At 51.6% G+C, this 25,990-nt stretch overlaps 1 protein-coding gene across 1 annotated transcript; it reads left to right on the top strand.

Moving 5' to 3' along the window:
• Window positions 1–14,196: 14,196 nt before the first annotated feature.
• LOC139009131 (interleukin-32-like) lies at window positions 14,197–23,625 on the top strand. The gene is made up of 7 exons (XM_070413167.1): window positions 14,197–14,280; window positions 21,053–21,091; window positions 21,236–21,289; window positions 21,644–21,670; window positions 21,829–21,885; window positions 22,287–22,440; window positions 23,320–23,625. Exons 1-7 carry the CDS (start codon window positions 14,266–14,268, stop codon window positions 23,517–23,519), a joined length of 546 nt encoding a protein of 181 aa, XP_070269268.1. The 5' UTR covers window positions 14,197–14,265; the 3' UTR covers window positions 23,520–23,625.
• Window positions 23,626–25,990: the final 2,365 nt, after the last annotated feature.

Raw genomic sequence — 25,990 nt, 5'->3', positions numbered from 1 at the left:
ACATCGATCAGCTGCCTCCTGCACACCCCCTACTGGGGATGAGCCCGCAACCCAGGCACATGTCTTTGACCGGAATCGAACCCAGGGACCCTTCAGTCCACAGGCCGATGCTCTATCCACCGAGCCAAACCGGTTAGGGCGGATTCTGATTTTTTAAAATATATTTTTTATTGATTTCTGAAGAAGGGAGAGGTAGAGAGAGATGAAACATCAATGATGAGAGATAATCATTGATCGGCTGCCTTCTGCTTGCCCCACACTGGGGTTCGAGCCCACAGCCAAGGCACGTGCCCTTGACTGGAATGGAACCCGGGACCCCTCAGTCCACAGGCCTTGCTCTATCCACTGAGCCAAACCAGCTAGGACAGAATTCTGATTGTTTAAATATTTTTTTTCTAATTGATTTTAGAGAGAGAGGAAGGGATAGGGAAAGAAACATCGATACATCAATAAGTTGCCTCCTGCAGGCCCCCTGCTGGGGATCGAGCCCTGGGACCCAGGGAAACCCAGGCATGTGCCCTGACTGGGAATCAAGCGTGCCTCTCGGTGCTTGGGTTGACTCTCAACCACTGAGTGACACTGGCAGGCTGGATTGGGGCCAGGGATCGAGCCTGCAACCAAGATATATGCCCTTGACTGGAATCGAACCTGAGACACTTCAGTCCTGGGCCCGACGCTCTAACCACTGAACAACTAGCCAGGGCTGGATTCTGATGTTTTAAAAAGGCTCTCAAAGATATTTCGGGATGAATTGGGGAAACGTGAACGTGGATGGGGCACTAGATGACAATGAAGATGAATTTCTGAGATGGAATTTCAGATGTGTGGTGTGCAGGAAATGTCTTTATTCTTAGATGTTGAAGGGCTTGGAAGTGAAGGGACATGAGGGTTCAACCAAATTTATGGGCCGACAAAGAGCTGGGATGGTCTCCAGGTGAGAGATCCGCTTAGAGCTTGCAGAAGTTTGTGACAGACGGGTCCCCAAGGCAGGCCAGAACCGCCCTGCCCGTTTCGGAGGCCTCTAGTGGGTGTGCCCTTGGGAGCTGGGTGTGGGCAGGACAGGCAGTGTTCTTCCCTTTCTTTTTTTAAAATTTAGGATTCTTCCTTGGTCTATCCCTCTGGGAGGAATCCATCCTGAGTCTGGCCGGCAATAAAGTGTTTCTAACTGGCCACCAGGGGGCACTAGATCTTGTAAAAAGCTTATGGTCTTGAGCACAGCACAACTCAGATAACTGACAAATAGCTGGCATGGGAGTAGCTAGAAGCAGCAACAGAGCAGTTTGCAAGGTCAGATAGTTGAACCTATTTTCCCTATTATTCAAGCAAGCAGGTATTTACAGAAGCCAAATAGCAGGGTTATAATTCCAAACAGAGGGTGTTTTTGTTTTGTTTTGTTTTGTGTTTGTTTGTTTTTTTTTGGATACAGATTACAGTAGCAAGATGGGGTGCCTATGCATCATTCCCCAGTGGTTTTATGTTTATGAGTCAAATCATTGACTCTTGTGGGTCATTGTTGGGGAGGGGGTTATACCGACCCCTGAGGACTATGAGCTTGATAGAATTAATTCTTTGTTGAATTCTTTGTTATTAAACAAAGTTTATAAGATAGGGGCCTAGAATGAGGGCCAGGAGTGCACACGAGAGTCTTAGCTTCAGTAGGTCTGATGAAGAGTCCTGGATTTTTTTTTTTTAAATATATTTTATTGATTTTTTACAGAGAGGAAGGGAGAGAGATAGAGAGTTAGAAACATCGATGAGAGAGAAACATCGATCAGCTGCCTCCTGCACATCTCCTACTGGGGATGTGCCCGCAACCCAGGTACATGCCCTTGACCGGAATCGAACCTGGGACCTTTCAGTCCGCAGGCCGACGCTCTATCCACTGAGCCAAACCAGTTCTGGCAAGAGTCCTGGATTTTCTATTTTGCTTCAGCCACCTTGAGTCTGGTATGGTGAAGCCAGACCGGCATTCCGTGGACCTTTACTGCTGTGGGGGCGGCCAGGATAACGGTATACAGTCCTTTCTAGGTAGGAGTTAGTCCTTGGGTGGTAAATTTCTTTACCCAAACAGAGTCACCAGGTTGGAAGGGATAGACTGGATGAGAAGTTGGTACAGGTAGAGCGTCTCAGACGAGCTTCTGGACTGCTTTCTGGGTAGACTGTAAAACCTGAAAGAACTTGAGTAAAGATTGGTTATGGATTTCAGCTTCTTCAGATTGGGTATATAGTACTTATTTTTTTAGAAACTCTGTAAGCTTAGTGTGGCCTAAGTGAGTAGCCTGATGTAACTGGCTAACTATTGTCCGACCTAGAGCCTTAGGAATTAAAAAGTCGGCGCTCCGGTAAGGTCTACCATCCTTCCGGGTTTCTGGAGGCCTGCCTCTGTGCGGCTACTTTCTCCTCCCTACCTGTGTAAGCTGGTGAGGTGGTGAGAGCCCCCACTGGTGTTAGGCTGCTTTGTCTGAGGCCCGGTTCCCTTTTGCTTTTATGGAGTCCCCTTTCCTAGTAAATAGCACTGTGTACGTGAGCAGTTACAAATGCTTATCTGCTATCAGTATAAATCGTTACTGATTTTTCTTTTGCCCACCAGAGCGTCTGAATAAGGGCAATTATCTCGGCTTTTTGTGCCGACATCCCACAGTGAGTGCCTGAGACCAGATGGTTCAGTCTCAAGTAACTACCACCGCCCCACATACCTGATTCCTTCCTGGAGAAAACTGCTCCCTTCTGTGAACAATACCTCGTCTGGCGATGCCAGTGGGGTGTCAGTGAGGTCCGGGCAGGCTGTCTGTACCAAGTCGACGACCTCCAAATAGTCATGTAGAGGTTCTTCAGGGTAATTGTCAGGGAGGAGGCTGGCAGGGTTGATGGCTAGAGTCTTGTGAAACGTGACACGGGGCTGGTCGAGTAGAAGAGCCTGAAACTGGGTGACTCGAGCATTTGACATCCGGCGCTTGGGCGTGCTTTGGAGTAAAGCCTCAACCGCATGTGAGGCCGTTAGGATTAGTTAGGATTAGTTCCTGCCCTAGGGTTAACTTGTCTGCTTCTTTGACAAGTATAGCTGGCAAGCAGGCCAACCGGATGCAAGGGGGTCGAGTCTCTTGGACAGGTAGGCTACTGGTCTTTTCCAAGGCCCAAGACTTTGGGCAAGGACCTATGCCCCTTGTCTCATATACGTAGAGATGGAAAGACTAGTTACATCTGGTAGCGCCAGGTGGCCCATCGTCCTTGCTCTACTCATGTCTGTCTTACTGTCGAATATATTACCTCGGTGTGGATTACCTCAAGGATCCTGGCTCTGAATTCTTTTAGAGAAAATGAGCATCCGTGGGGCTCCTCTGGCTACTTCCATGCTGAAGAGGGACGGAGTTTTCTTTCAGAGCCAAGAGATCCTTGCTGTCTGTCAGAGGGACGACGAGGCCTGGGCACAGAAGGAGGTGGGCTTGTGATCTGGTGGAGACAAACTGTATTATAAAATTTAGTATTATTGAGCAATTAGAATAGCAAGAGTTACAACAAATGGTCTGGTGGAAGGGAAAGAAAACATTTCAGTTCTAATAATTTTTGTTGAAATTGATGTTTTCTCCTTAAAATTACCCTTATGTCTATTAAAAGAGCCAAACTAAGACTAATTTATTTATTTATTTATTTATTTTTTTAAATATATTTTATTGATTTTTTACAGAGAGGAAGGAAGAGAGATAGATAGTTAGAAACATCGATGGGAGAGAAACATCGACCAGCTGCCTCCTGCACATCTCCCACAGGGGATGTGCCTGCAACCCAGGTACATGCCCTTGACCAGAATCGAACCCGGGACCTTTCAGTCCGCAGGCCGACGCTCTATCCACTGAGCCAAACCGGTTTTGGCTAAGACTAATTTATTTATTGTGTTTAATTTGGCCTGATTGTTTGCATAAACACAACAAGAATGGTAATCGACCACCTTTGCTGGAATTTTATGATTGAGCCTCAATGAGCCCTGTAGGGCAGGGAAGCCAAGCCATTCAGCTGCCATCAGGCCTGCCTGCAGTGTCTGCTTGGTTAGGTGAATCCCTCACCTGCAACGACTCTACCCAGGCCTGCGCCCTAGGCTTCAAGGACTATCTCAGCAGCCCTCCTACTCGTTGTGTTCTAGAGTGCGTGGGGGCTCCACAGGGATGCTGAGGCACCCTCAGCTCTCCTTCTACTCTGACCAACCGCCAGCGATGGTAGGGTCTGGGCCTGACACTCCAGCACCATCTCTTTTCAGAGCTACCAAGTAAGATACCAGGCTTTCTCCATGGAACTTTCTTGGCTTCAAGTCTTCAGAGTCCAGACAGGGCTCTTTAAAACATAATGCTCCAGTCAAAGTTTTCGGTCAATAAAACTATCATTGGGAACCGGTCTTATTGAATTTATGCAAAGAAATGCATTGCCATGATTCATTTATTAAGAATTTGGAGGGATTATATAGGGCGAATAATACACTTACCTGCTTTAAGATCTTCTGATTTTCCTTGCCAGTCCTTTTCATGGACTTTGCAGAGTAATATTTTTCCAAATGTATTATAACAAAGCAGTAACTGTCTTCAAATGACAAGAAGAAATTTAAAATGATATGGTTATAGATTTTATGACAATGTAGATGATATAGAATGTTATCCTTTCTGTAAAACCCAACATTCTATAATATTATATAAATAACTTTTAGTTATAACTGTATTTGACAAAGGTTCCTATGTGCCTTCAGTATAAAATCTTTCTTTATGAGAGAGAAAACAAACATTTGAGGCATTTCAGAGCCTATTGGGATGATCTACTAGTAAAGCCAATTCTAGGTCAAGAAAAAGTTTCTTAAAATGTAAACCCTTGAAGGATTGTCAAACTTGATTTTACCAGAAGATTGTATATTAAAGTGTATTAGACAGGAACATAGGCCAGCAAACTTCAGTTCCTATGATTAAAAGATGGTGTTTTTATTAAATCCCTAATTAATATAACATAATTATTTTACTATAAAAGAACCTACCAAAATAAGGCTTATTTTTTAACTTAATTTGTGCTGGAGGCAAAGATCAACAGTAATTAATATACAAATGCAAGAAGTCCATCAGAAGGCTGAATGGGGCTTTGATATTCAGCAGGGCTGAAAATCTGCATATTATTACCTGCTGTTGAATGGATCACCAAAGGCAACCCCCTATCCCAGTGGTTGGCAAACCGAGGCTCGAGAGCAACATGAGGCTCTTTGGCCCCTTCAGTGTGGCTCTTCCACAAAATAGCATGTGCGGGCGTGCATGTACAGTGCAATTGAAACTTCGTGGCCCATGTGCAGAAGTCGGTTTTCGGCCTGGGCAGGTCTATTTTGAAGAAGTGGTGTTAAAGAAAGTGGGGGTACGTTCGCTGAGGTCGACCCCTCAGATTGAGGACGTTTTTAGCAAAGGCCAGCTTAGGAGTACCCTAATTAAGTTAATAACAATGTACCTACCTATACAGTTTAAGTTTACAAAATTTGGCTCTCAAAAGAAATTACAATTGTTGTACTGTTGATATTTGGCTCTGTTGACTAATGAGTTTGTCCTAACCTGATAATCTTTTACTGTTTACTAAACTTTACCTTTGATATGCCTGTTTGCATTTCTAAAGGGCAACTGTGTAATCGAGTCAATAAAAGGAGATGGGTGCAGAGATTCAGTGGAGCTTAGTTCCTAGAACTAAGTTTCCATCTGGCTTCCCCCATAATTTCTAAATTTATATTTCTTGTCTTGTGTATTAATTTGTGCGTCAGCTCTTTCTCCAGGACTTTGAACCCAAGCTACATGGGCTGTGACTTCACACATTTGTCCTTAGGTGTGGACAGCAAATGACACTAATTGGATTTCTGCTATCAGTCTCCTTGAGTACTTTGGCATGAGCTATTTACCCTCTGTTTAGGGAAGCAAAATGAAAATCACTGACTTTTAAGTGTTCTTGTGTTGTAATGTACCCCGCAAATCACACAAGGACACCTCAAGAAGTCGAATTAGCCCTGGCCGGTTTGGCTCAGTGGATAGAGCGTCCACCTGCGGACTCAAGGGTCCCAAGTTCGATTCCAGTCAAGGGCATGTACCTTGGTTGCGGGCACATCCCCAGTAGGGGGTGTACAGGAGGCAGCTGATTGATATTTCTCTCATTGATGTTTCTAACTCTATATCCCTCTCCCTTCCTCTCTGTAAAAAATCAATAAAATATATTTTTTTAAAAAGTCGAATTAAGGAGTCACATTTATTGCAAATCCGGGACTATGAGGGGCCCTTTCACTCTCCCAAATCTCACAGTGCCTTACCCAGTCCCAACACCAGATTTATATAGGCAAAGATCACAAAGGTATTGATTACATCCCAGGGTTTGGAATGAGGAACCTGGTTTGCAAAAAGCAGTTTACAGAAGCAGACTTAAGCATGTTAGCTAAATTATAGTTTTGGGTCTCCAGACCACTGAGTTGACAGGGACACATTATCTAGAGTCCTCCGGTCTTGGGATAATTGTGCTGTCCTGGTCCCCAGGTACAGAGGAATGTGCTTTCTAAAACCAGTATGACCACAGCCAATGGGGTATTCACATTACAATCAATAAGGTATTCAATCGAATGGGATGATTTATATAATCCAGAAAATCAAAATAACTTTTCTATTGTTAAACAAAGCAAATAAGTACAGAAGCCAAACAGCTGGGTTAAAGTTAAACTACAGTTTCTACCTGAGATGATTGCTACCATACTTCATTCCCCACTGGTTTTATGTACATGAGTCAAATCTTGGACTCATCCTTATTAGTTAGTGGATTGTACTGCCCCCTAACTACAAGTAGTTTGACCGAATTAATTTTTCTAAACTGCCTGCTTGGCACATTTAGTTTTCTATTTACTCACCCCACTTCTTTAAGGGCATTCTCTGTTCAGTTCCTGCTCTCCTGTCCCCTAGCACATCTAGCCCCACTTGGCCCTGGACTTTCTCACTGGCTAGCAAAAATGTTCTTACAGTTACCAAAGCCCCTAGTGCCACGGTCCCTGTCAGTACTGTCCTCACTGAAGCCCAGTTCCCCTCCTGCAGACGTCAAGCCTCCTCCTGGCTTGCGTGGAGCCCAGGCTAGGGGTCTCACCGGTGAGGCCGCTGGCTGCTGGGATCAAGGCTGTTTCCTGGTGCAGGAGCTGGGAGTGGTGTAGCCAGGTCTGGATGCCATCAATCTTAACAGCAATGGGCGTGCTTAGGGCGACAGTGTATAGTCCCTTCCAAGTTGGGGTGAGTCCTTGGGTCGTGAACTTCTTTACCCACACTGAGTCCCCAGGCTGAAAGGGATGTACAGGGTCTGAGGTGGGCACTGGCAGGGCGTCTCCAACAAGCTTATGGGTGGCTCTCTGGGTATACTGCAGAGCCTGCAAGGACTTGAGCAAGGAATGGTTATGACTTTTAGCTTTTAATTCCTCCCCTAACTTTGGGTAGGATAGGGGGAAGTCTACCAAACATGATATCAAAAGGAGAGAACCCCTCCCAGTTGGGGGTACACATGGCCTGTAAGTAGGCAAAGGGCAGGAGGTTGGTCCAGTTTTCACCGGTTTCTGGGATAAATTTAAAGTCCTTTTAGAGTCCTGTTCACACCTGCCCTGAATTTGTGGCTGGTATGCACAATGGAGTTTCCAATTTATGACTAAGACTTGAGCTATACTTTGAGATACGTTGGCTACAAAGGCAGGGCCGTTATCTGATCCTATGACTGCTGGTAGCCCGAATCTAGGTATAATCTCCTGGAGTAATTTCTTGACCATTATAGAGGCAGTTTCTGCCCTGGTGGGATAGGTTTCAACCCATCCTGAGAAGGAGTCTATACAAACTAGCAGGTACTTGTACCCTGATGCTGGTGTCTTGATCCCCGTGAAGTCTACCTCCCAATGCGCTCCTGGGGAATTTCCCTGGGCCCGAATTCCCAGGGGGACCCTCTTATCTTGCTTATCACTTACCTGTGCACAGATAGTACATCTAGTAACTATGCTTTTAATTATCTTTGCTAAGCTTGGTATATAGTACCTGCCTCCCAGAAGTTCAGAAGTCTTGGTGACGCCTAGGTGGGTAGCCTGGTGTAACTGGGAAACTAAAGTCCGACCTAGAGCCTCTGGGACCAACAGTCTGCCATCTGGTAGAGTCCACCAACCATTTGGTCCTCTGGTAGCTTGTTTCTGTTCTGCCAATTCCTCCTCTTGTAAAGGCCCCACTGGTTTTTGGGCGGCTTCCCTTGGCAGCTTGGTCTGCAGCTCAGTTTCCTTGGGCGGTCTAGGGTGACTCCCACCGCCCACTGTATACCAGATCTCATCCTGAACATAACTGCTCCCATCTTGTACATAACAGTACCTTGTCTGGTGATGATAGCGGGACATCTGTCAAGTCTGGGCGAGCCATTTGTACTGCATCTGTTACCTCTATGCAGTCATGGATGGGCTCCTCCGGATCATTATCTGGGAGCAGGCTGGCAGGGTTGATGGCCAGTGTCTTATGGAATCGGATGCGGGGCTGGTCCAGGAGAAGAGCTTGGTACTGGGTGACCCTGGTGTTTGACATCCATCTCTCCGGAGCACCTCGAAGGAAGGCTTCCATAGCATGGGGTGTTGTCAGGGCTAGTTTCTGGCCCAAAATCAGCTTCTCTGCCTCCTTTACCAGCAATGCTGTGGCGGCCACTGCCCGGAGGCACACTGGCCACCCTGCAGCCACGGCGCCTAGTCTCTTAGACAGATAGGCCACAGGTCTCTTCCAGGGACTTAGAATCTGGGTGAGAACCCCTTTGGCAATGCCCCTTACCTCACTCACATAGAGGTGGAAGGGCTTCCTGACGTCTGGCAAGGCTAGGGCAGGTGCTGAGACAGAGCCTTCTTTAGCTCCTCAAAGGCCCGTTGTTCCACTTCGGTCCAGTTCAGCGGCTGCATTCCCCCAGTACTTCAGTATAGAGGTTTAGCAATCTCTGCGAACCCCGGTATCCACAGGTGGCAGTGTCCAACTGTCCCTAAGAATTCCCGAACCTGCTTCTTGGTTGTAGGCATGGGGATCCGCAAGATTGCCTCTATTCAACTGAGGGAGAGGGTCCGTCTGCCTTTGCTAATGTCGTACCCCAGTTATGTGACATCAGAGGAGCACAACTGTGCCTTCTTGGCTGACCCCCGGTAGCCTAATGCTTGTAAGGTGCCTAACAGGCCCTCAGGGCTTGTCGGCAATTTTCCTCAGTATCTGCTGCCAGCAGAAGATCATCTACATACCGGAGTAGGGTACATTCTGGATGCTCCTGTCTAAAGGCAAGTGGGTCTGAGCTCAAGGCTTCATCAAAAAGGGTGGGAGAGTTTTTGAAACCTTGAGGCTATCTAGTCCAGGTTCATTGTCCTGAGAATCCACCCTCTGGGTCATTCCCCTCGAATGCAAAGATAGCAATTCCCTTCTTTGCTTCTAAACTCAGCGGGCATTGCCTTACCTGAGCTGGAGTGGCCGGAGGCTAGCAATTAAACCACTACAAGAGCATGATGACCTGCCAACCCCAGGGGGAAGCGGGGGTTGTTCACTCTCCAAACCATGGGAAAGAGATGTTGTAATTTCCCCACGTAAGCAGAGGGCTCAGGTTCCTCGTCTGACGTCACCTTGGCCCTTTCCTGCAAGAGATATTCCTCTGAGAGAGGTCAGGTTAGAAGAATGCGGGCAGGGGAGGATGGGTCCGGGCCTGGGTTCCTTGGATCCACGGTGAAGTGTGCTCCGTCCCCCTCGAAGGATATGGTGGCTTGTAGTTTCTGTAAGAGATCACGTCCAAGTAAGGGGTACGGACATTCTGGCATGACCAGAAACGAATGTGTTACCGTGTTCTTTCCGAGGTCCACAGTCTTCTTTGATTTCCAAGGAAAAAGGGCAGTTTGTCTGGTGGCTCCCTGGACTGATGTCTTCTTAGACGTTACGGGTCCCATTGGCTCTGTCAAGACTGAATATGCTGCTCCAGTGTCTACCAAAAAACTAACAGGTTTGCCTCCCACTTGTAAGGTTACCATGGGCTCCTGGGGGCTCAATAGAATGGAGCCCCGGCCGCATCGATCCTCTTCTAAATTTAAGACCTGCGGAGTTTGTGTGTCCCTTTGGCCCTCCTTCGCTAATCTGCTAGGCAGTGGTTCTCAGCCTTCTGGCCCTTTAAATACAGTTCCTCATGTTGTGACCCAACCATAGAATTATTTTCGTGGCTACTTCATAACTGTAATGTTGCTACTGTTGTGAATCGTAATGTAAATACCTGATATGCAGGATGGTCTTAGGCGACCCCTGTGAAAGGGTCGTTCCACCGCCAAAGGGGTCGCGACCCACAGGTTGAGAACCGCTGTGCTAGGGCATTCTCTTCCAGTGCCCCTCCTTTTTGCAATAGGCACACTGATTCCTGCCTAGTTGCTTCCTGTCTTTCCTTCCCTTTTTCCATTCCCCCTCTCCCTTTGTCTTGGTGCCGTTTCTCTTAATGCAGCTACCACTGCCTTAGCCATTCTCTTGTCCTGCTTCTCGTCCGGGGTGTCTGTATTATTAAAAACCTTCTGGGCTACCTCTACTAACTGTGACAGATTCATCCCTTCAAATCCTTCCAGTTTTTGGAGTTTCTTCCTTATATCGGGGGCTGACTGAGCTGCAAAGGCCACATTGACTGCCCTCCTCCTCCGGAAATTCTGTTTCTTTGTTATGGGGTGGGGCCACAACATTAGTAACAAAGAAACAGAATTTCCGGAGGAGGAGGCCCAGAAATCAGGACTTTAAAAAGATTCCCAGGTGATTCCAATGTGCAGCCAAGGTTGAGAACCACTGCCCTAGGTAGGAGAATGTGGCGAAAATTGTCCAAAGAAGCCCTGCCCCTATCGGTATTGGGGTTCCATTGGGGGCGAAGGGAGGGGAATGCTTCCTCAATCCGGTCCCGGTTTTTCTCAAGTGACCCCCCTCCTGGCCCGAGAACACCCTTCCCGGCTTCTAAACGAATCCGGCTCGCTCCTCTGAGGTAAAAAAGAGTCTTTAAAAGCTGTTGACAATCATCCCACGTTGGCTGATGAGTATAAAAAACTGTCTCAAGCAAGCCAATGAAAGCCTGAGGCTTCTCTGAGCACAGAGGATTTTGTGCCTTTCAAGTATAGAGGTCGCTTGTGGAGAACAGGACATAAACCATGAAGAGGCGCCCTCCCATTTCCTCATACCCTGGGCGTGGTGTTTCTCTCAAGGGCAAGATGGCAGAGGAAACTGCTCCCTCTCGCAGGAGTGCTTCAGAGCTTCCATACTCTGAGCCACTCCGGCTATGGGACGGCGAGAGGGGGTGTCCTCTCATGGTGTTTCATGCAGGCGCTTCGGGGCAGGATTGTAAGGGGAGGCAAGTCTATTTCTTCAGGAGGGGGAGGCAGAACAATGGGCTCCGGGGTGGGGGGCGGAACAGGGGGTTCAGGCTTCTGAACTTTCTTAGAAACTGCCTTAGGTTTTACCACTGAGACTCGGGCCCCAATTTGCAAGGCATAGTTCTTAATCCAGGCCGGGGGATTCTGGACTAAAGCCAAGCACTGATCAATGTAGGGGTATTGATCAGGGTGGCCCGCTGTTCCGGTGACAACATTCCACACTGCCCGAATCAATGTGGAGTCAAAAGAGCCTGCCGCTGACCACCCTACACCAAAAGTGGGCCATTCTGACTCGCACAGGGCATAAGCCTTCCTGCTGAGAGCTTAGCACCATAACCAGCCCCTTCCACAAACCCTTCCCTAAAATGCTTCAGCATACAATTTAGGGGGCGTTTTCTGAGAGCTTGGTCTGTTTCCCACAATGAGATTGTCCAATGCACTGTGGGAAACCCAGCGGCCGCTGCTCCGGTTCCTGTCAGCACCGCCTGTCCTCGACGCCTGCCAGGGACTGTGGGAGACCCTCAGCGTTAGTCCTGTGAAATGGAATCTTTAATCAGGGAGGGACAATATAGAGATCAGGAAGAAAGAATAGAGAGTCACCTCATCTGGGGTGAAGTCCCTTAGAGATCCTTGATAACCTAGATCAGTAATCCATTCATCTAATCCTTCAGTAGCATAAGAGGCTGGATGAAACCACTCAATGTCCTCCAAGAGGATTTCGGCGAAACAACAAAATTGACAGACTAAACACATTGGACTCACAAACACATTGGACTCACAAACACATTGGACTCACAAACAAGAAAAACCGAAACCAAAAAAAAACAAAGCCAAGAATAGCCTCTGACGTCTCAGGGCACTCCAAGGATGAGGAAGTTACGGCTGTGTCCAGCCTTTCTCCCAATCCCTAAGCGACCTATTCCAAGAACCAAAACTCACCTCTAGAGGATTTCTCAGGTGACTCTGAGGACATTTTTTAAGGGACGGGCCAACGTCCTCAGCTGACTCCCTGGATCCCAAGGGGAGTTTTCCAGGGACCTGGAACGTGGTCTCAGGTTGTGCACCCCGGGAGTCCCCCAGTTTCTGCAAATGGCTCAGAGGAGGTTCAGCCTCCCTTGGTGTCCGAAACAGCACTCCTGGGGGCTGAATCTCACTGGGGAGCCTCCAAATGTTGTAATGTACCCCACGAATCACACCAGGACGCCTCAAAAAGTCTAATTAAGGAGTCACATTTATTTCCAAGCCAGGACTACGAGTGGGGCCATGCTCTCCAAAACTCGTAGTACTTACATAGCCCCAACACCAGATTTATATAGGCAAAAATCACAAAGGTATTGATTACATCTCAGGGTTTGGAATGAGGAACCTGGTTTGCAAAAAAGCAGTTTATTACAGAAGCTAATTTGAGCGATTAGTTATCTATAAAGATTAATTATAGTTTCGGGTCTTGGGACCACTAGGTCGACAGGAACACATTATCTAAAGCCAGTGAAGCAAGTTAGAGTAATTGTGCAGTCCTGGCCTCAAAGTACAAGGAATGTGTTTTCTAAAACCACTATGACCACAACCAATGGGGTATTCAATCAAATGGGATGATTTATATAATTCAGAAAATCAAAATAACTTTTCCATTATTTTGGCAAGCAAATGACAGAAGCCAAGTCAGCAGGATTAAAATATTAAACATTTCCCCAAACATAGTTGCTACCATGCTTCAACATGGGGATCAAGTTCTCTTTGAGGATCTTAGGGGTTGAATTGTGTCCCTCCACAAATTCGTATGCTGAAGCCCTAACCCCCAGTACTTCAGAATATCACCGTACCAGGAGACAGGGTCTTTGTGAAGGGAATCAGGTAAAATGAGGTCCCTAGGGTAGGCCCTACTCCAATAGAACCAGTGTCCTCATAAAAGTGGGAAGTTAGTAGCCAGGCATGGATACAGGGAGAATGCCATGTGAACATGAAGACGGCATCTACAAACCTAGGAGCCTTTCCTTGAAGCTTCGGAAGGAACCAACTCTGCCAACAGCTTGATTTAGGCGTCTAGCTCCCAGAACTGTGAGGAAATCAGTTTGTGTTGTTTAGCTATCCAGTGGTGTGTTGTTCCGGCAGGCCTGGGTCCCTAATACAGAGGGCACACAGTGGCTGTGCTGAGCTGTGTGGGGCTTTGGCCCCGAGGTGGGTATTAGGGAAGAGCTGAGAGGTGAGCAAGGCTATGTGTGACAAAGCCACCTCAGGGGTCTTGCAGGTCTTGCCATGTCCGGAGCCTGTCGCTGCTATCGAACCTCTGGACTCTGAAGCTGGGGTGCACTCTGTTCGAGGGACCTGGTGGACATTCCAGACTTTCCCCTGCACCTTGACTCCCCAGCGGGAAGCTCTTGATTCTGGAAGCTCTGAGAAATGCTCCAACCTGCTTTTGAAATCTGCACTTTCCCTCTGCCTCTTCTATGTCTCAGGCTGATGAGAGAATGAGGAGGAAGCCCACTCCTGTTCTCAGAGATTCCCTGGTTCAGAGAGTGGAGGAGACACCGTCAGAGTTTAGGAATGTGCCCTCCTCTCCCTGAGCCCTTAGACCTCCCCGTTCCTGTCTTTCTTCCTCTCTCTCTCTATTTTTGTCTCATCCCGCCCCCCCGCCCCATCCCACCCTCAGCCCCCAGGCCCTCCTCTGCTCTGAAATCAGCTGATCTCCTCTGGTGAAGAAACCTCAGCTGGTTCTGCGCTGGGAGGATGTGGCAGAAGGTGATTGGCTCAGTGAGGGCCCCAAAAGGAGCTGAAGCCAAAGGGATTCTGGAGAAGAGACTGCTCCTCTGAAACACTTCTCATACCTGTTCCTCGCCATCAGGCCACAGCCCTCTGAACCCTGAGCAACCATGTGCTACTGCAAGGTGAGTGAGAGGAAATGATGAGGGGACAGTAGCCCTGGAGTCCCATTTCCCACTGTGTGTTTGTTCCCCTCTCCCACCAGTGCAGCCCCACCCTGGCTGATCTCTACATGCACCCAGTTCTGTTCCATTCTCCTGGGCCATGGGGAGACCCCTGGAAGGAGGGTGTCATGAGAATGTGACCTGTATGGTCATCATGATGGCCCTGAGCCTGGTTGGTTGAATGCTATCCTGGCACCAAACTGAAATTCTGAATAATTCTTTTTTTTTTTTTTTTTTTTTTTTTATAATAATTTTTATTTCTTAAAGTATTACAAAGAGTATTACATATGTCTCCTTTTTCCCCCCCATGACATTCCCCCGGCCCCTACCCCCCGCCCCCCCCCCCCCGCCCCGTGTCTTGTGTCCATTGGTTAATCTTATATGCATGCATATAAGTCCTTCAGTTGGTCTCTTAATCCCCCCCCCAACCCTCCCCAGGCTCCCCATTGTAGTTTAACATTCTGTTCAATGTTGCTCTGCTTCTGTATCTACCCCTGTTCTTCAGTCCATACTGGTCCCCTTTATTTGTCCCAACCTCACTGGAGTAGTCTCAACCTCACCAGGGCCGTCTGAGCCTCACCAGGGCCATTTCAACCTCACCGGGGTCGTCCCTACCTCACGGGGGCTGTTTCAACCTCACCGGGGTCGTCCCTACCACACCAGGGCCGTTTCAACCTGACTGGGGTTGTCGCTACCACACCGGGGCCTTTTCAACCTGACCGGGGTTGTCCCTACCACACCGGGGCCGTTTCGACCTGACTGGGGTCGTCCCTACCTCACGGGGGCCGTTTCAACCTCACCGGGGTTGTCCCTACCACACCGGGGCTGTTTCAACCTGACCGGGGTTGTCCCTACCACACCGGGGCCGTTTCGACCTGATTGGGGTCGTCCCTACCTCACGGGGGCCGTTTCAACCTGACCGGGGTTGTCCCTACCACGCCGGGGCCGTTTCGACCTGACTGGGGTCGTCCCTACCTCACGGGGGCTGTTTCAACCTCACCGGGGTCGTCCCTACCTCACGGGGGCCGTTTCAACCTGACCGGGGTTGTCCCTACCACGCCGGGGCCGTTTCGACCTGACTGGGGTCGTCCCTACCTCACGGGGGCCGTTTCAACCTCACCGGGGTTGTCCCTACCACACCGGGGCTGTTTCAACCTGACCGGGGTTGTCCCTACCACGCCGGGGCCGTTTCGACCTGACTGGGGTCGTCCCTACCTCACGGGGGCCGTTTCAACCTGACCGGGGTTGTCCCTACCACGCCGGGGCCGTTTCGACCTGACTAGGGTCGTCCCTACCTCACGGGGGCCGTTTCAACCTCACCAGGGTCGTCCCTACCTCACGGGGGCCGTTTCAACCTGACCGGGGTTGTCCCTACCACGCCGGGGCCGTTTCGACCTGACTGGGGTCGTCCCTACCTCACGGGGGCCGTTTCAACCTCACCGGGGTTGTCCCTACCACACCGGGGCTGTTTCAACCTGACCGGGGTTGTCCCTACCACGCCGGGGCCGTTTCGACCTGACTGGGGTCGTCCCTACCTCACGGGGGCCGTTTCAACCTGACCGGGGTTGTCCCTACCACGCCGGGGCCGTTTCGACCTGACTAGGGTCGTCCCTACCTCACGGGGGCCGTTTCAACCTCACCAGGGTCGTCCCTACCTCACGGGGGCCGTTTCAACCTGACCGGGGTTGTCCCTACCATGCCGGGGCCGTTTCGACCTGACTGGGGTCGTCCCTACCTCACGGGGGCTGTTTCAACCTCACCGGGGTCGTCCCTACCACACCGGGGCCGTTTCGACCTGACTGGGGTCGTCCCTACCTCACGGGGGCTGTTTCAACCTCACCGGGGTCGTCCCTACCACACCGGGGCCGTTTCGACCTGACTGGGGTCGTCCCTACCTCACGGGGGCCGTTTCAACCTCACCGGGGTTGTCCCTACCACACCGGGGCTGTTTCAACCTGACCGGAGTTGTCCCTACCCCACCGGGGCCGTTTCGACCTGACTGGGGTCGTCCCTACCTCACGGGGGCTGTTTCAACCTGACCGGGGTTGTCCCTACCACGCCGGGGCCGTTTCGACCTGACTAGGGTCGTCCCTACCTCACGGGGGCCGTTTCAACCTCACCAGGGTCGTCCCTACCTCACGGGGGCCGTTTCAACCTGACCGGGGTTGTCCCTACCATGCCGGGGCCGTTTCGACCTGACTGGGGTCGTCCCTACCTCACGGGGGCTGTTTCAACCTCACCGGGGTCGTCCCTACCACACCGGGGCCGTTTCGACCTGACTGGGGTCGTCCCTACCTCACGGGGGCTGTTTCAACCTCACCGGGGTCGTCCCTACCACACCGGGGCCGTTTCGACCTGACTGGGGTCGTCCCTACCTCACGGGGGCCGTTTCAACCTCACCGGGGTTGTCCCTACCACACCGGGGCTGTTTCAACCTGACCGGAGTTGTCCCTACCCCACCGGGGCCGTTTCGACCTGACTGGGGTCGTCCCTACCTCACGGGGGCTGTTTCAACCTGACCGGGGTTGTCCCTACCACGCCGGGGCCGTTTCGACCTGACTAGGGTCGTCCCTACCTCACGGGGGCCGTTTCAACCTCACCGGGGTCGTCCCTACCTCACGGGGGCCGTTTCAACCTGACCGGGGTTGTCCCTACCACGCCGGGGCCGTTTCGACCTGACTAGGGTCGTCCCTACCTCACGGGGGCTGTTTCAACCTCACCGGGGTCGTCCCTACCACACCGGGGCCGTTTCGACCTGACTGGGGTCGTCCCTACCTCACGGGGGCTGTTTCAACCTCACCGGGGTCGTCCCTACCACACCGGGGCCGTTTTGACCAGACTGGGGTCGTCCCTACCTCACGGGGGCCGTTTCAACCTCACCGGGGTTGTCCCTACCACACCGGGGCTGTTCCAACCTGACCGGGGTTGTCCCTACCACGCCGGGGCCGTTTCGACCTGACTGGGGTCGTCCCTACCTCACAGGGGCCGTTTCAACCTGACCGGGGTTGTCCCTACCACGCCGGGGCCGTTTCGACCTGACTGGGGTCGTCCCTACCTCACGGGGGCCGTTTCAACCTGACCGGGGTCGTCCCTACCACGCCGGGGCCGTTTCGACCTGACTGGGGTCGTCCCTACCTCACGGGGGCTGTTTCAACCTCACCGGGGTCGTCCCTACCACACCGGGGCCGTTTCGACCTGACTGGGGTCATCCCTACCTCACGGGGGCCGTTTCAACCTCACCGGGGTTGTCCCTACCACACCGGGGCCGTTGCGACCTGACTGGGGTCGTCCCTACCTCACGGGGGCTGTTTCAACCTCGCTGGGGTCGTCCCTACCACACCCGGGCCGTTTCAACCTCACCGGGGCCATCCCAGCCTTACCGGGGAAACAGGAAGTTTGGTCCTCTGTCCCCTGCCGGAGGCTCCCCACTAGACAAAATCTCCAGGCATTCCTGGTGGTTGCACATCCAGCGCTCCTGCCCTCCACCAAGTGCACAGACTGCCTGTCTGCTGACCCGCAGCGCCCCACCAGAGACTGGGACCAGTGGGCATGTTTGTGCGCTTGCTGGTACAGCAGTTCCACAGTGCCGGCCGAGTCAGGCCCAGCCCTGGCCGGCCCCGGCCCCGACTCTGCCCCCCGATTGCGTCCCTCCCTATGCAAGGAGCTGAAATCTGCAGCCTGCTGGGATGGGCTCTGTACTTGGTGCTTCAGCACATCCTACTCAGTCTCAATGCGCTTCTTTCTATGCGAGGAGTTGAAATCTGCAGTTTGTTGGGTTGGGCTCTGTACTTGGTGTCACATCCTACTCAGTCTCAATGTTCTTTCTCTCCTTCCAGTTGTAGAGCTTCCACTGGGCCAAGTTTCCCATGGTTCTGTATGATAGGTGTTTGTCTGATATTTGGTAGTTTCGATGTTGTTGTGTGAGGTAGCACGCACAGGTCTCTTCCTTATGCCGCCATCCTGGTTCTCCTGGGTCTGCTTCTTGAGTGTGTCTCCCATGGCTGCGAGCAGTTGAAGTCTGCAATTTGTTGGGATAGGCTGCAAAAGCGCAGGTGGGTCTTTTTGTGCACCTGGCACAGCTTGGATGGGGATGTAAATTGATTAAGGCTGAGACTCAGGGAGTCGCCATGGCGGAGCAAATAGCACTGGCTGAGTCTCCGCGGCCCCTTGACTCTCTGCCAGGGCTTTGTGTCCCCCAGTGCCGGCGAGCAGCTGTGCAACAGAGTCTCCCTCGCTTTCTGATGGCTGCAAGGCCGTGCTGCCTCTCCCCGTAGGGTCTGGTGCTTCATGATCCCGCCTGAACCAGCTCAGTGGATTTGAAAGTTTGCAGAAGCAAAGGCGTTTCTACTTGTGAGTCTGGCACAGCCCAGATGGGAATGTAAATTGCGTAGGGCGGGGGTCACAGGGAGTCGCCGGGGCAGAGACTCAGCGGCCCCTTGCCTATCCAGGACACCAGGACTTTGCGTCCCCCAGTGCCCGCGAGCAGCCGAGCGCCAGAGCCTCCCTCGCTTTCTGACCGCTGGAAGGCCGTGCCGTCTCTCGCCTTGGGGCCTGGGGCCTCAGAGACCCGCCCGAACCAGCTCAGTGGATTTGAGAGTTTGTAAAAGCACAGTCATTCCCTCTTGTGCCTCTGGCACAGCCCTGAGGGTAGGGCGGGGTCACAGGGAGTCACCAGCATGGATGAAATAGTGATGGCGGCGTCTCCGCGCCCCTCGCCTCCCCGGGACACCAGGATTTCTTGTCCCTCGGTGCCGGCGAGCAGCCGCGTATCAGAGCTTCCCTTGCTCTCCGACCACTGCAAGGCCGTGGCCGCCTCTCCCTGTGGGATCTGGGGCCTCAGAGACCCGCCCCGAGCAAGCCCAGAGGATTCGAGGGTTCGTAAAAAACCGAGAATCCATTTGCAGCCCGCGTGGCGTGTGACTGCGTACCTCTGGTTTTGGTGCCTCCGTAGCTCCCACTCAGTCTCACTGCGCTTCTTTCTTTTCCTCCAGTTGTAGATCTCCCACTGGGCCAACTTCCCCATGGTTCTGAGTGGCGGTTGTTTACTTCATAGTTGATAGTTTCAATGATGCTGTGAGAGAGCAGCACACACAGGTCCGCTCCCTACGCCGCCATCTTGGTTCTCCCTGAATAATTCTTGACAAAGGTCCCACAGTTTCATTTTGTGCTCAGCCTTTCACTTCATGTAGCAGGTTCTGGTTGTGGGGCCAAAACTCATGTCCGGGAGAGAAATGATGGGGGCAGCTCTGTGAGTATGAGAAGAGGGGTGTGTGTGTGTGTGTGTGTGTGTCCCAGCTTTCCTGGGACAAAGTGTTACTTTAACAATTAGACCTGACATATTTGCGGGAAGAGCTGGAGAATGGAGGGTCTATAGGTGAGAAGAAACACCAATCCCAGTAGACCCTTTATATTCCAACTAGAGGCCCAGTGCACAAATTCATGCATGGGTGGGGTCCCTTGGCAAGGCCAGCGATTGGAGCCAATTGGGGTCATGGGGCGGGGCCATGGGAGATTGGCCAGCAGAGGGTCAGGCCACAGGAGTTTGTCCAGTCACCCTGATCTGGGCCAATGGGACCGGCCTGCTGAGGGGAGGGACTGCGAGGTTGGCTGGCCAGGGGAGGTTAGATGTGGGAGTGCACTGACCGCCAGGGGGCAGCTCCTCATTGAACATCTGCCCCCTTGGTGGTCAGTGTACACCATAGTGACCAGTCATTTGGTCATTTGGTCACTTAGGCTTTTATATATATTGATACCCTGAAGGTGGGAGGTGGGCAGTGCTTTCCTGGGAACTTAAAAATCCTCTCAGGTGCCTGGATGCTTTGGGATGGTGACCAAGGGATTGTTCAATCATCATTGAGGAATAAAGCGATCCAGGGTTCAGTGACCAGATTGGGGACATAAGGTGGAGACTCATGAGGAAGTCTATGGGGTACTCCCTGCCTCGTTGGATGAGCCAAGGGTTTAGGGGTGAAAAAGGGCCTGGGGTGCTATGGGCCTGCAAGGTCAGCAGTCAGGAAGAGCAGCTGTATGTAGGCACCGCTGTGTCTGTCCCGTCCTCAGAGAGGGATCGTCACTGCCAATTTGTAAATATGTCTCTCTTTTCCGAGTTCACTAGAGAGTCGTCCAGTTCTTGAGTAGGGGCAGCTGGGGATTGAGAAAATGAAAGAAAGAGACAGACACAGAAATGGAAGAAAAAGCTGGGGCTGGGTGGGACCACTGTCCTCTGACCAGGACAGGGTGAGGGACAGTGACCCAGAGCCAATACAGTGTATTTATTTTATACAGCAAAAAACTAAAAGTCAAGACAAAGGAGATTATTTGCATTCTTGGGTGTGCCCCAGTCCTAATCATTCCTGGTGCTTGGCTGGACTTAAATAACAAAACCCATCCCCTGGCATCAGGGCTGAAGGTCAAGCTGAGAACACTCCTGTCTTTTGGCAAAAGACGTGTTTCCAGGATGCGGCTTTGACAACACCACTGGCTTCAGCTGACAATAATTAAGGAATGCCCATGTGCCTTCCCAGGTGCTCTCTACACAAATTCCTCCTCAGCCAACCCTTATTGGTACTATAGAGGGTTGGGTATCTGGGAACCAGATTGCCCTGCACACTCCAGAACAATGTTCGTACTTGTACGCTTGTGTGTCATGGTGAGTGTGAGTGTGTGAGCATGTGTACAACAGGTCTGGGGGTTGGTAAGTCATATAAGATCAATGTCACTGTTACCTCCACAGACATCCAAAGATGATATTGAGAAAATGAGGAGTGAAATGGTAAGAAGCTCTTCCCCATGTATAGATAGGGTGTGGGTGGAGGCCTGGGTTTTACTGTGGGAGGCTAAGAATGTTCTGGCCCTCCTGGGGTCCAGGAGGGAGAAGGATCAGATCTCTTTGTCCCAACTCTATCTCTTTTTACAGCTCAAGGCTGTAAACAATTTCTGTGATAAAGTCAAACCCGAAGAAGAGGACCAGGTGGGTCAGGGTTCCCACTCCTGTGCTCTGTACCATTTGGGTGGGGTGGTTTCACGATGACAATAATGGCAATGATGATAATGATGATGATGATAATGAAGGTGCCACCTCAGGTTGGCTCATTCCTTACACTGGACAAAATTCACACCTTTGTGGCGGGTGAGTACACAGGTGGGGGATAGGAAGGCCCAGGGAGCTTGAGAGGCGTCATAGTCATAGGTATACTGATGACAGAGCAGGTCCCCAGGCACATGGCTGGACCAGTTATGGGGAGATGGCGAGCTGAGAACAGGGGATAGGACTGGAAGTGAGGGAGGCCGGGGGAATTTAAACAAAGTCATTTTTTCCCAACAGGTCAACATATGCCTAGAAGAGCTCGGGGTGAGTTTTGGCCTCCCCGCTCCCCCAAAGTTTAGTCCCCAGAATTTGGCTGTGTCAGGTTATTGGGGTGAGCTTTGGCTCCCTTGGAGGTCACAGTGGGGACTACAGACCACAGCAGGCAGGAGCAGGTCTGCAGCCTCCCCATCTCCTCTCCTCAGATCAGCATCAGTGAGGCCACGTTTGTTACCTTATTTGCTCACTGTGAGAACAACCAGGTGAGTCTGAGGCTCCTGTCAGAGCCCTCTGTGCTTCCCCTTCACCCCTAATCGCTTGTGATGTTGGCGCTGCCGTGTGCATACACAGTCCCTGAGTGGGGTCGGGTGGGGCGGGGTGGGGGTGGAGGGTGGCTGGCACCAGCTCCTGACCTCCACACCCAGCACACAGTGGCCAAAGCCCTGCCCTCAACTTCATGTGTTAATGAGGAACCCCCCTGGGCCTGGTGCTGGCCTCAGAGGCCAGTCAGCCAACAAGCAGGATGACCATCGTGGTTTAGCTACAAAGGGTAATTGCAGCGCTGAACCTCTGCGAGAAGTCTTTGTCTGCGGACTGCAGGCAGCTCCCTGTGTGAGCTTCTGTCAGAACCTGGTTGGACCTTACACATGCCCCATCCCCACAGAAATTTACTTCCTTACTTCTGGAACAGCAGCAGGAACTGCGTAATAGAGTCCTGAGTAGAGTTCGCCTTGTACATAAGGATGCAGGTTTTCCTGGACAGAAACCAGGCCCGAAGTGGTACTCTGAGCCAGAAGGATCGCACAACCAAAGACCAGGTGATTTTGAGAGGTTGCTATTAAAGCTGGGGACAGTTTAACCAGGAAGGACTTAGGATAGAAGAAGCACCAGCAGAGAGCCTAGGCAGGGCTGCTTTGGCTCTCTGGAAATTTAGAGAAAAATGGGGCCTTGGAGACAGGTTTGGGGGGGTCATTCTAGATGAGCTGCTGCTGCCCACTGCTCCTCTGGTTGTAAGTCTCCTGGGACCCAGGGTTTAGGCGATGCATGCCTGAAAGGGAAGAAAGGTGTGGGCTTGCTCCTGGTCCTTTGTCTTGAGGGTTTAAAGGCTGGGAGTTTAGAGGAGGTCTTGGGGAAGGATCTCAATAGAATATTCATCAGCTTTATGCTAATGTGCCAAAATGAGATGTGTTCCTTTAACTTATCTGTGCTTGGGTGTGGTTGGCACTAATTGGATTTCTGTTATCTATCTCCCTGAGTGGAGTGATTTAAGCTCTTTACTCCCTGTTTTGGGAGGAGAAGTATGAGCCACTTAGTCTTTTTTTTTTAAATCCTCACCTGAGGCTATGTTTATTGATTTTAGAGAGACGAAGAGAGAGAGAGAGAGAGAGCCAGAAAGACAGAGAGAAGGAGAGAAACATCTATGTGAGAGAGAAGCATAATTGGTTGCCTCTGGTATTTGCTTTGAACAGGGATTGAACCTGCAAGCTAGGTATGTGCCCTGACTGGGAATCGAACTCACAACCTGTGTTGGTGTACGGGACGATGCTCTAATCCATTTACTCTTGTGTCCCTGCTTAGGGAAGTCAGGATTTTGCAATGTACTAGTATTAGTTGGCTGTAAAGGCTTGGTTGTTTAACTATCTGCCTCAGTTTCCCTATTCCACTTGCCTTGGCTTCCTAACTTGTCTCTCTCACAGGGGCCCAGAAGCCTGGGGAGAGCTTTTGTGAACGGGTACTGAGGTTGTTACAAAAGATGCTAAGTCGACTGCAGAAGATGTGGCAGGACCTGCTGGCCTGGGTGCAGGAGAAGTGGGCCTCCTTTGTCAGCGTGGTGAAGTCCATCTGGAGTGAGATTAAGGATTTCTTCTCCAGTGTGGCACAGTACTTCTCAAGTTAATTCCTGGTCTAAAGAGTCCCATGAGGTACTGGAGGAGCTCAATCACACCTCCCAGCCCTTTGATTCTGCCCCCCCCACCCCCACCACCACACACACACACACACACTTCTAAGAAAGAATCTTCTGAAGTAACATTTGCTTTCCTGCTCACCCTTGACCCATCCTCCACAACCTCCCTCACTTCCACCCTGTTCACAGCCTCTCCATCTAGCTTGCCTGGGTTTCCTTCTCTTGCTACAGCATTTTAATGAGCATTGGTTGGCCTGGGGAGGGGGCAGGAGTGGGTGGAGGAGGTCAATGGGGAAAAGGGAGATCTGTAATACTTTCAACAATAAAGGTAATTTGCTTCAAAAGTTGATTGAACCAAGTTGAGTGCCCGTCTGGGTAGGTGGCAGGGTGCTCAGTGGTTACAGGGAGAGGCTGTGCAACAATCAGATGGATCTAGGCCTGGATCTCGGCTCTGGTGAGAAAGGAGAAGCCACCTGACCTCTCTAATCTGTAGACAGGGCCCTAGTCACACTGGCCACGGACTATAATGAGCACATGAGGATGTCAGCCTGTGCACGGCTTCTCGCAGGGCCCTGCACACAGTAAGTGCTCCATAGCTGCCCGTTCCTGAACGCAAGGAGCTCAGGCCTGAGGGACTTGGGCCCCTTTTCTTTTCCTGACCACCCTCTTTGGGCCTTCTTCACTGGGGCTGGGCTGGGCCTCTGAAACACCTTCATCTTTCTTCTGAGATCAGAGGCCCCGGGACAGGGGCAGTGGTGGTGGTAGGGAGCAGGGAGAGTGCACTTCTATGTGGGCCTGGAAGGAAGGCAGATTAGAGAGGAGAAACCATCTGATCTCTGGGCTGGCCACCTCACCTGGGACTGCATGGGGGAGAGCCTGGAGCAAGGCCTGAGGCCTGAGGGGGCCAGCACTGCTCACCATCTATGAGGCCAAATGCCTCCCACCCCCCAGTCCTGACTTCCTGCTCCAGGCAGATGCATAAAGACCAGCTTTGCATTCAGGGGTGATTGGCAGCAAACAGCAGCTGCTGAGATGAGATGAAGGTGGGGCTGACCTGAAGCAGGAAGAAATGGGAGGAAGCGGGCCTGATGAAGAGCAAACACCAGCAGTGGGTGTGGGGAGGGGGGCGGGGATCCAGGAGACCTGAGGGATGGGGGCATTTCAGTGGGTCAGTATCCTGCACCCTCCTCTGCCAGCTTCACACCCTTTGGCTGGTAGAAACGACATCTTGATTCCTAGGAGGAGCTCCCAGTAAGAGCCAGGTGTCAGTCCTGCAAGAGGAGCAATGGCTGGACCCAGACCCTTCAGGTAGCTTCTCAGTGATCCCAATAATCCCGAGGGACCCGGCCCCAGCAGGGAGGGCCCTAGTGGCAAGGATTGTTATGCCCAGATTTCAAGATTCCCAAGAAGCCACCAGGGAGCCATCCAATCCGATGCAAAAGCAAAGAGTCTTTTATTTTAAGCCCGGGCTTAGCTCCTCTACCTTCCTTACTGACGCAGCAGCAGGTGGCAAAGAGAAAGCAGTCTGCTCAAACCAGGGGTTTCATAGAGGGTTGGAGTAGGGGCGGGAGAGGGGGCTGTGCCCCCCCGCCGATTGGCCAGGTGCGAGCTGGTGACCCATTACACAGGATGTGGTCATAGCGATGGCGTGCACTTCCCTTGATTACCATTGGTTAGTCCAGAGAAATGGTGGGTGTGGCTAGCAGAGGCTCCTTCCGAGGGGGAGGGAGCCTTCGCTGAGCACATGGTTCCATACAAAATGGAGGTCCCTTAATGGATGGGAAGCCAGCCACTCGGCTCCCATGCAAGGCCTGCCGCCGTGGGCGTCACCGGGAGGCGGGCCGCCCACCACCCCGCCTGGCCCTTGGGTCGCCCGCTGCTCGGCCCGAAAGTGACTCGGAGGCCGAGGAGGGCGGCCCGGGTCCTTCTGGGCGTCCGCGGGCCTGCGCCTATCTGGTCAGGAGCTGCCTCGGCCATGGCTGCCCGTCATCCTCCCTGCCGGATGCCTGCGGGGCCACGTGCCCCGCCGGCCCTTTCCAGGATCTTCCTCACCTTTGGCCCTGGCCTCTACCTTCCTAAGGAAGAAGGCAGCCCCTCTGAGAGTTCCTTTTAGCAGAGCCCCACCCGTGCTCACATCCTATCCTCCTTCACTTCCAGGGGACCCTCTGACATGCCTTCACACTGTAAGGCCCATCTCTGGCCTGAATTCCCCGGCTCCAAGGGCTGCCCACTGCAGGTCCTGACCAGCTTTCACTTACCCTTGGCCATATCCTCACCTCACGTCCCAGGAACCATTCATTTTTTTTTCTTTACGTTTCTATGGATTTTTTATAAAAATATGTTTTTATTGATTTCAGAGAGGAAGGGAGAAGGAGAAAGAAGTAGAAACATCCATGATGAGAGAGAATTATTGATCAGCTGCCTCCTGCACACCCCCTACTGGGGATCGAGCCCACAACCCA

The sequence above is a fragment of the Myotis yumanensis genome, unplaced genomic scaffold (assembly GCF_028538775.1).
Source record: "Myotis yumanensis isolate MYYU_CA2020_CCGP unplaced genomic scaffold, mMyoYum1.0.hap1 SCAF_4, whole genome shotgun sequence".
Lineage (NCBI taxonomy): Eukaryota > Metazoa > Chordata > Mammalia > Chiroptera > Vespertilionidae > Myotis > Myotis yumanensis.
This window is presented reverse-complemented; position numbering and strand designations above follow the sequence as displayed.

Bases quoted from the DNA above. Each gene is read 5' to 3' on its own strand.
- LOC139009131 (XM_070413167.1), top strand. The intron at 21,290-21,643 runs GTGGGTCAGGGT...TTTTCCCAACAG, and splicing joins AACCCGAAGAAGAGGACCAG to GTCAACATATGCCTAGAAGA. The intron at 21,886-22,286 runs GTGAGTCTGAGG...CCATCCCCACAG, and splicing joins CTCACTGTGAGAACAACCAG to AAATTTACTTCCTTACTTCT.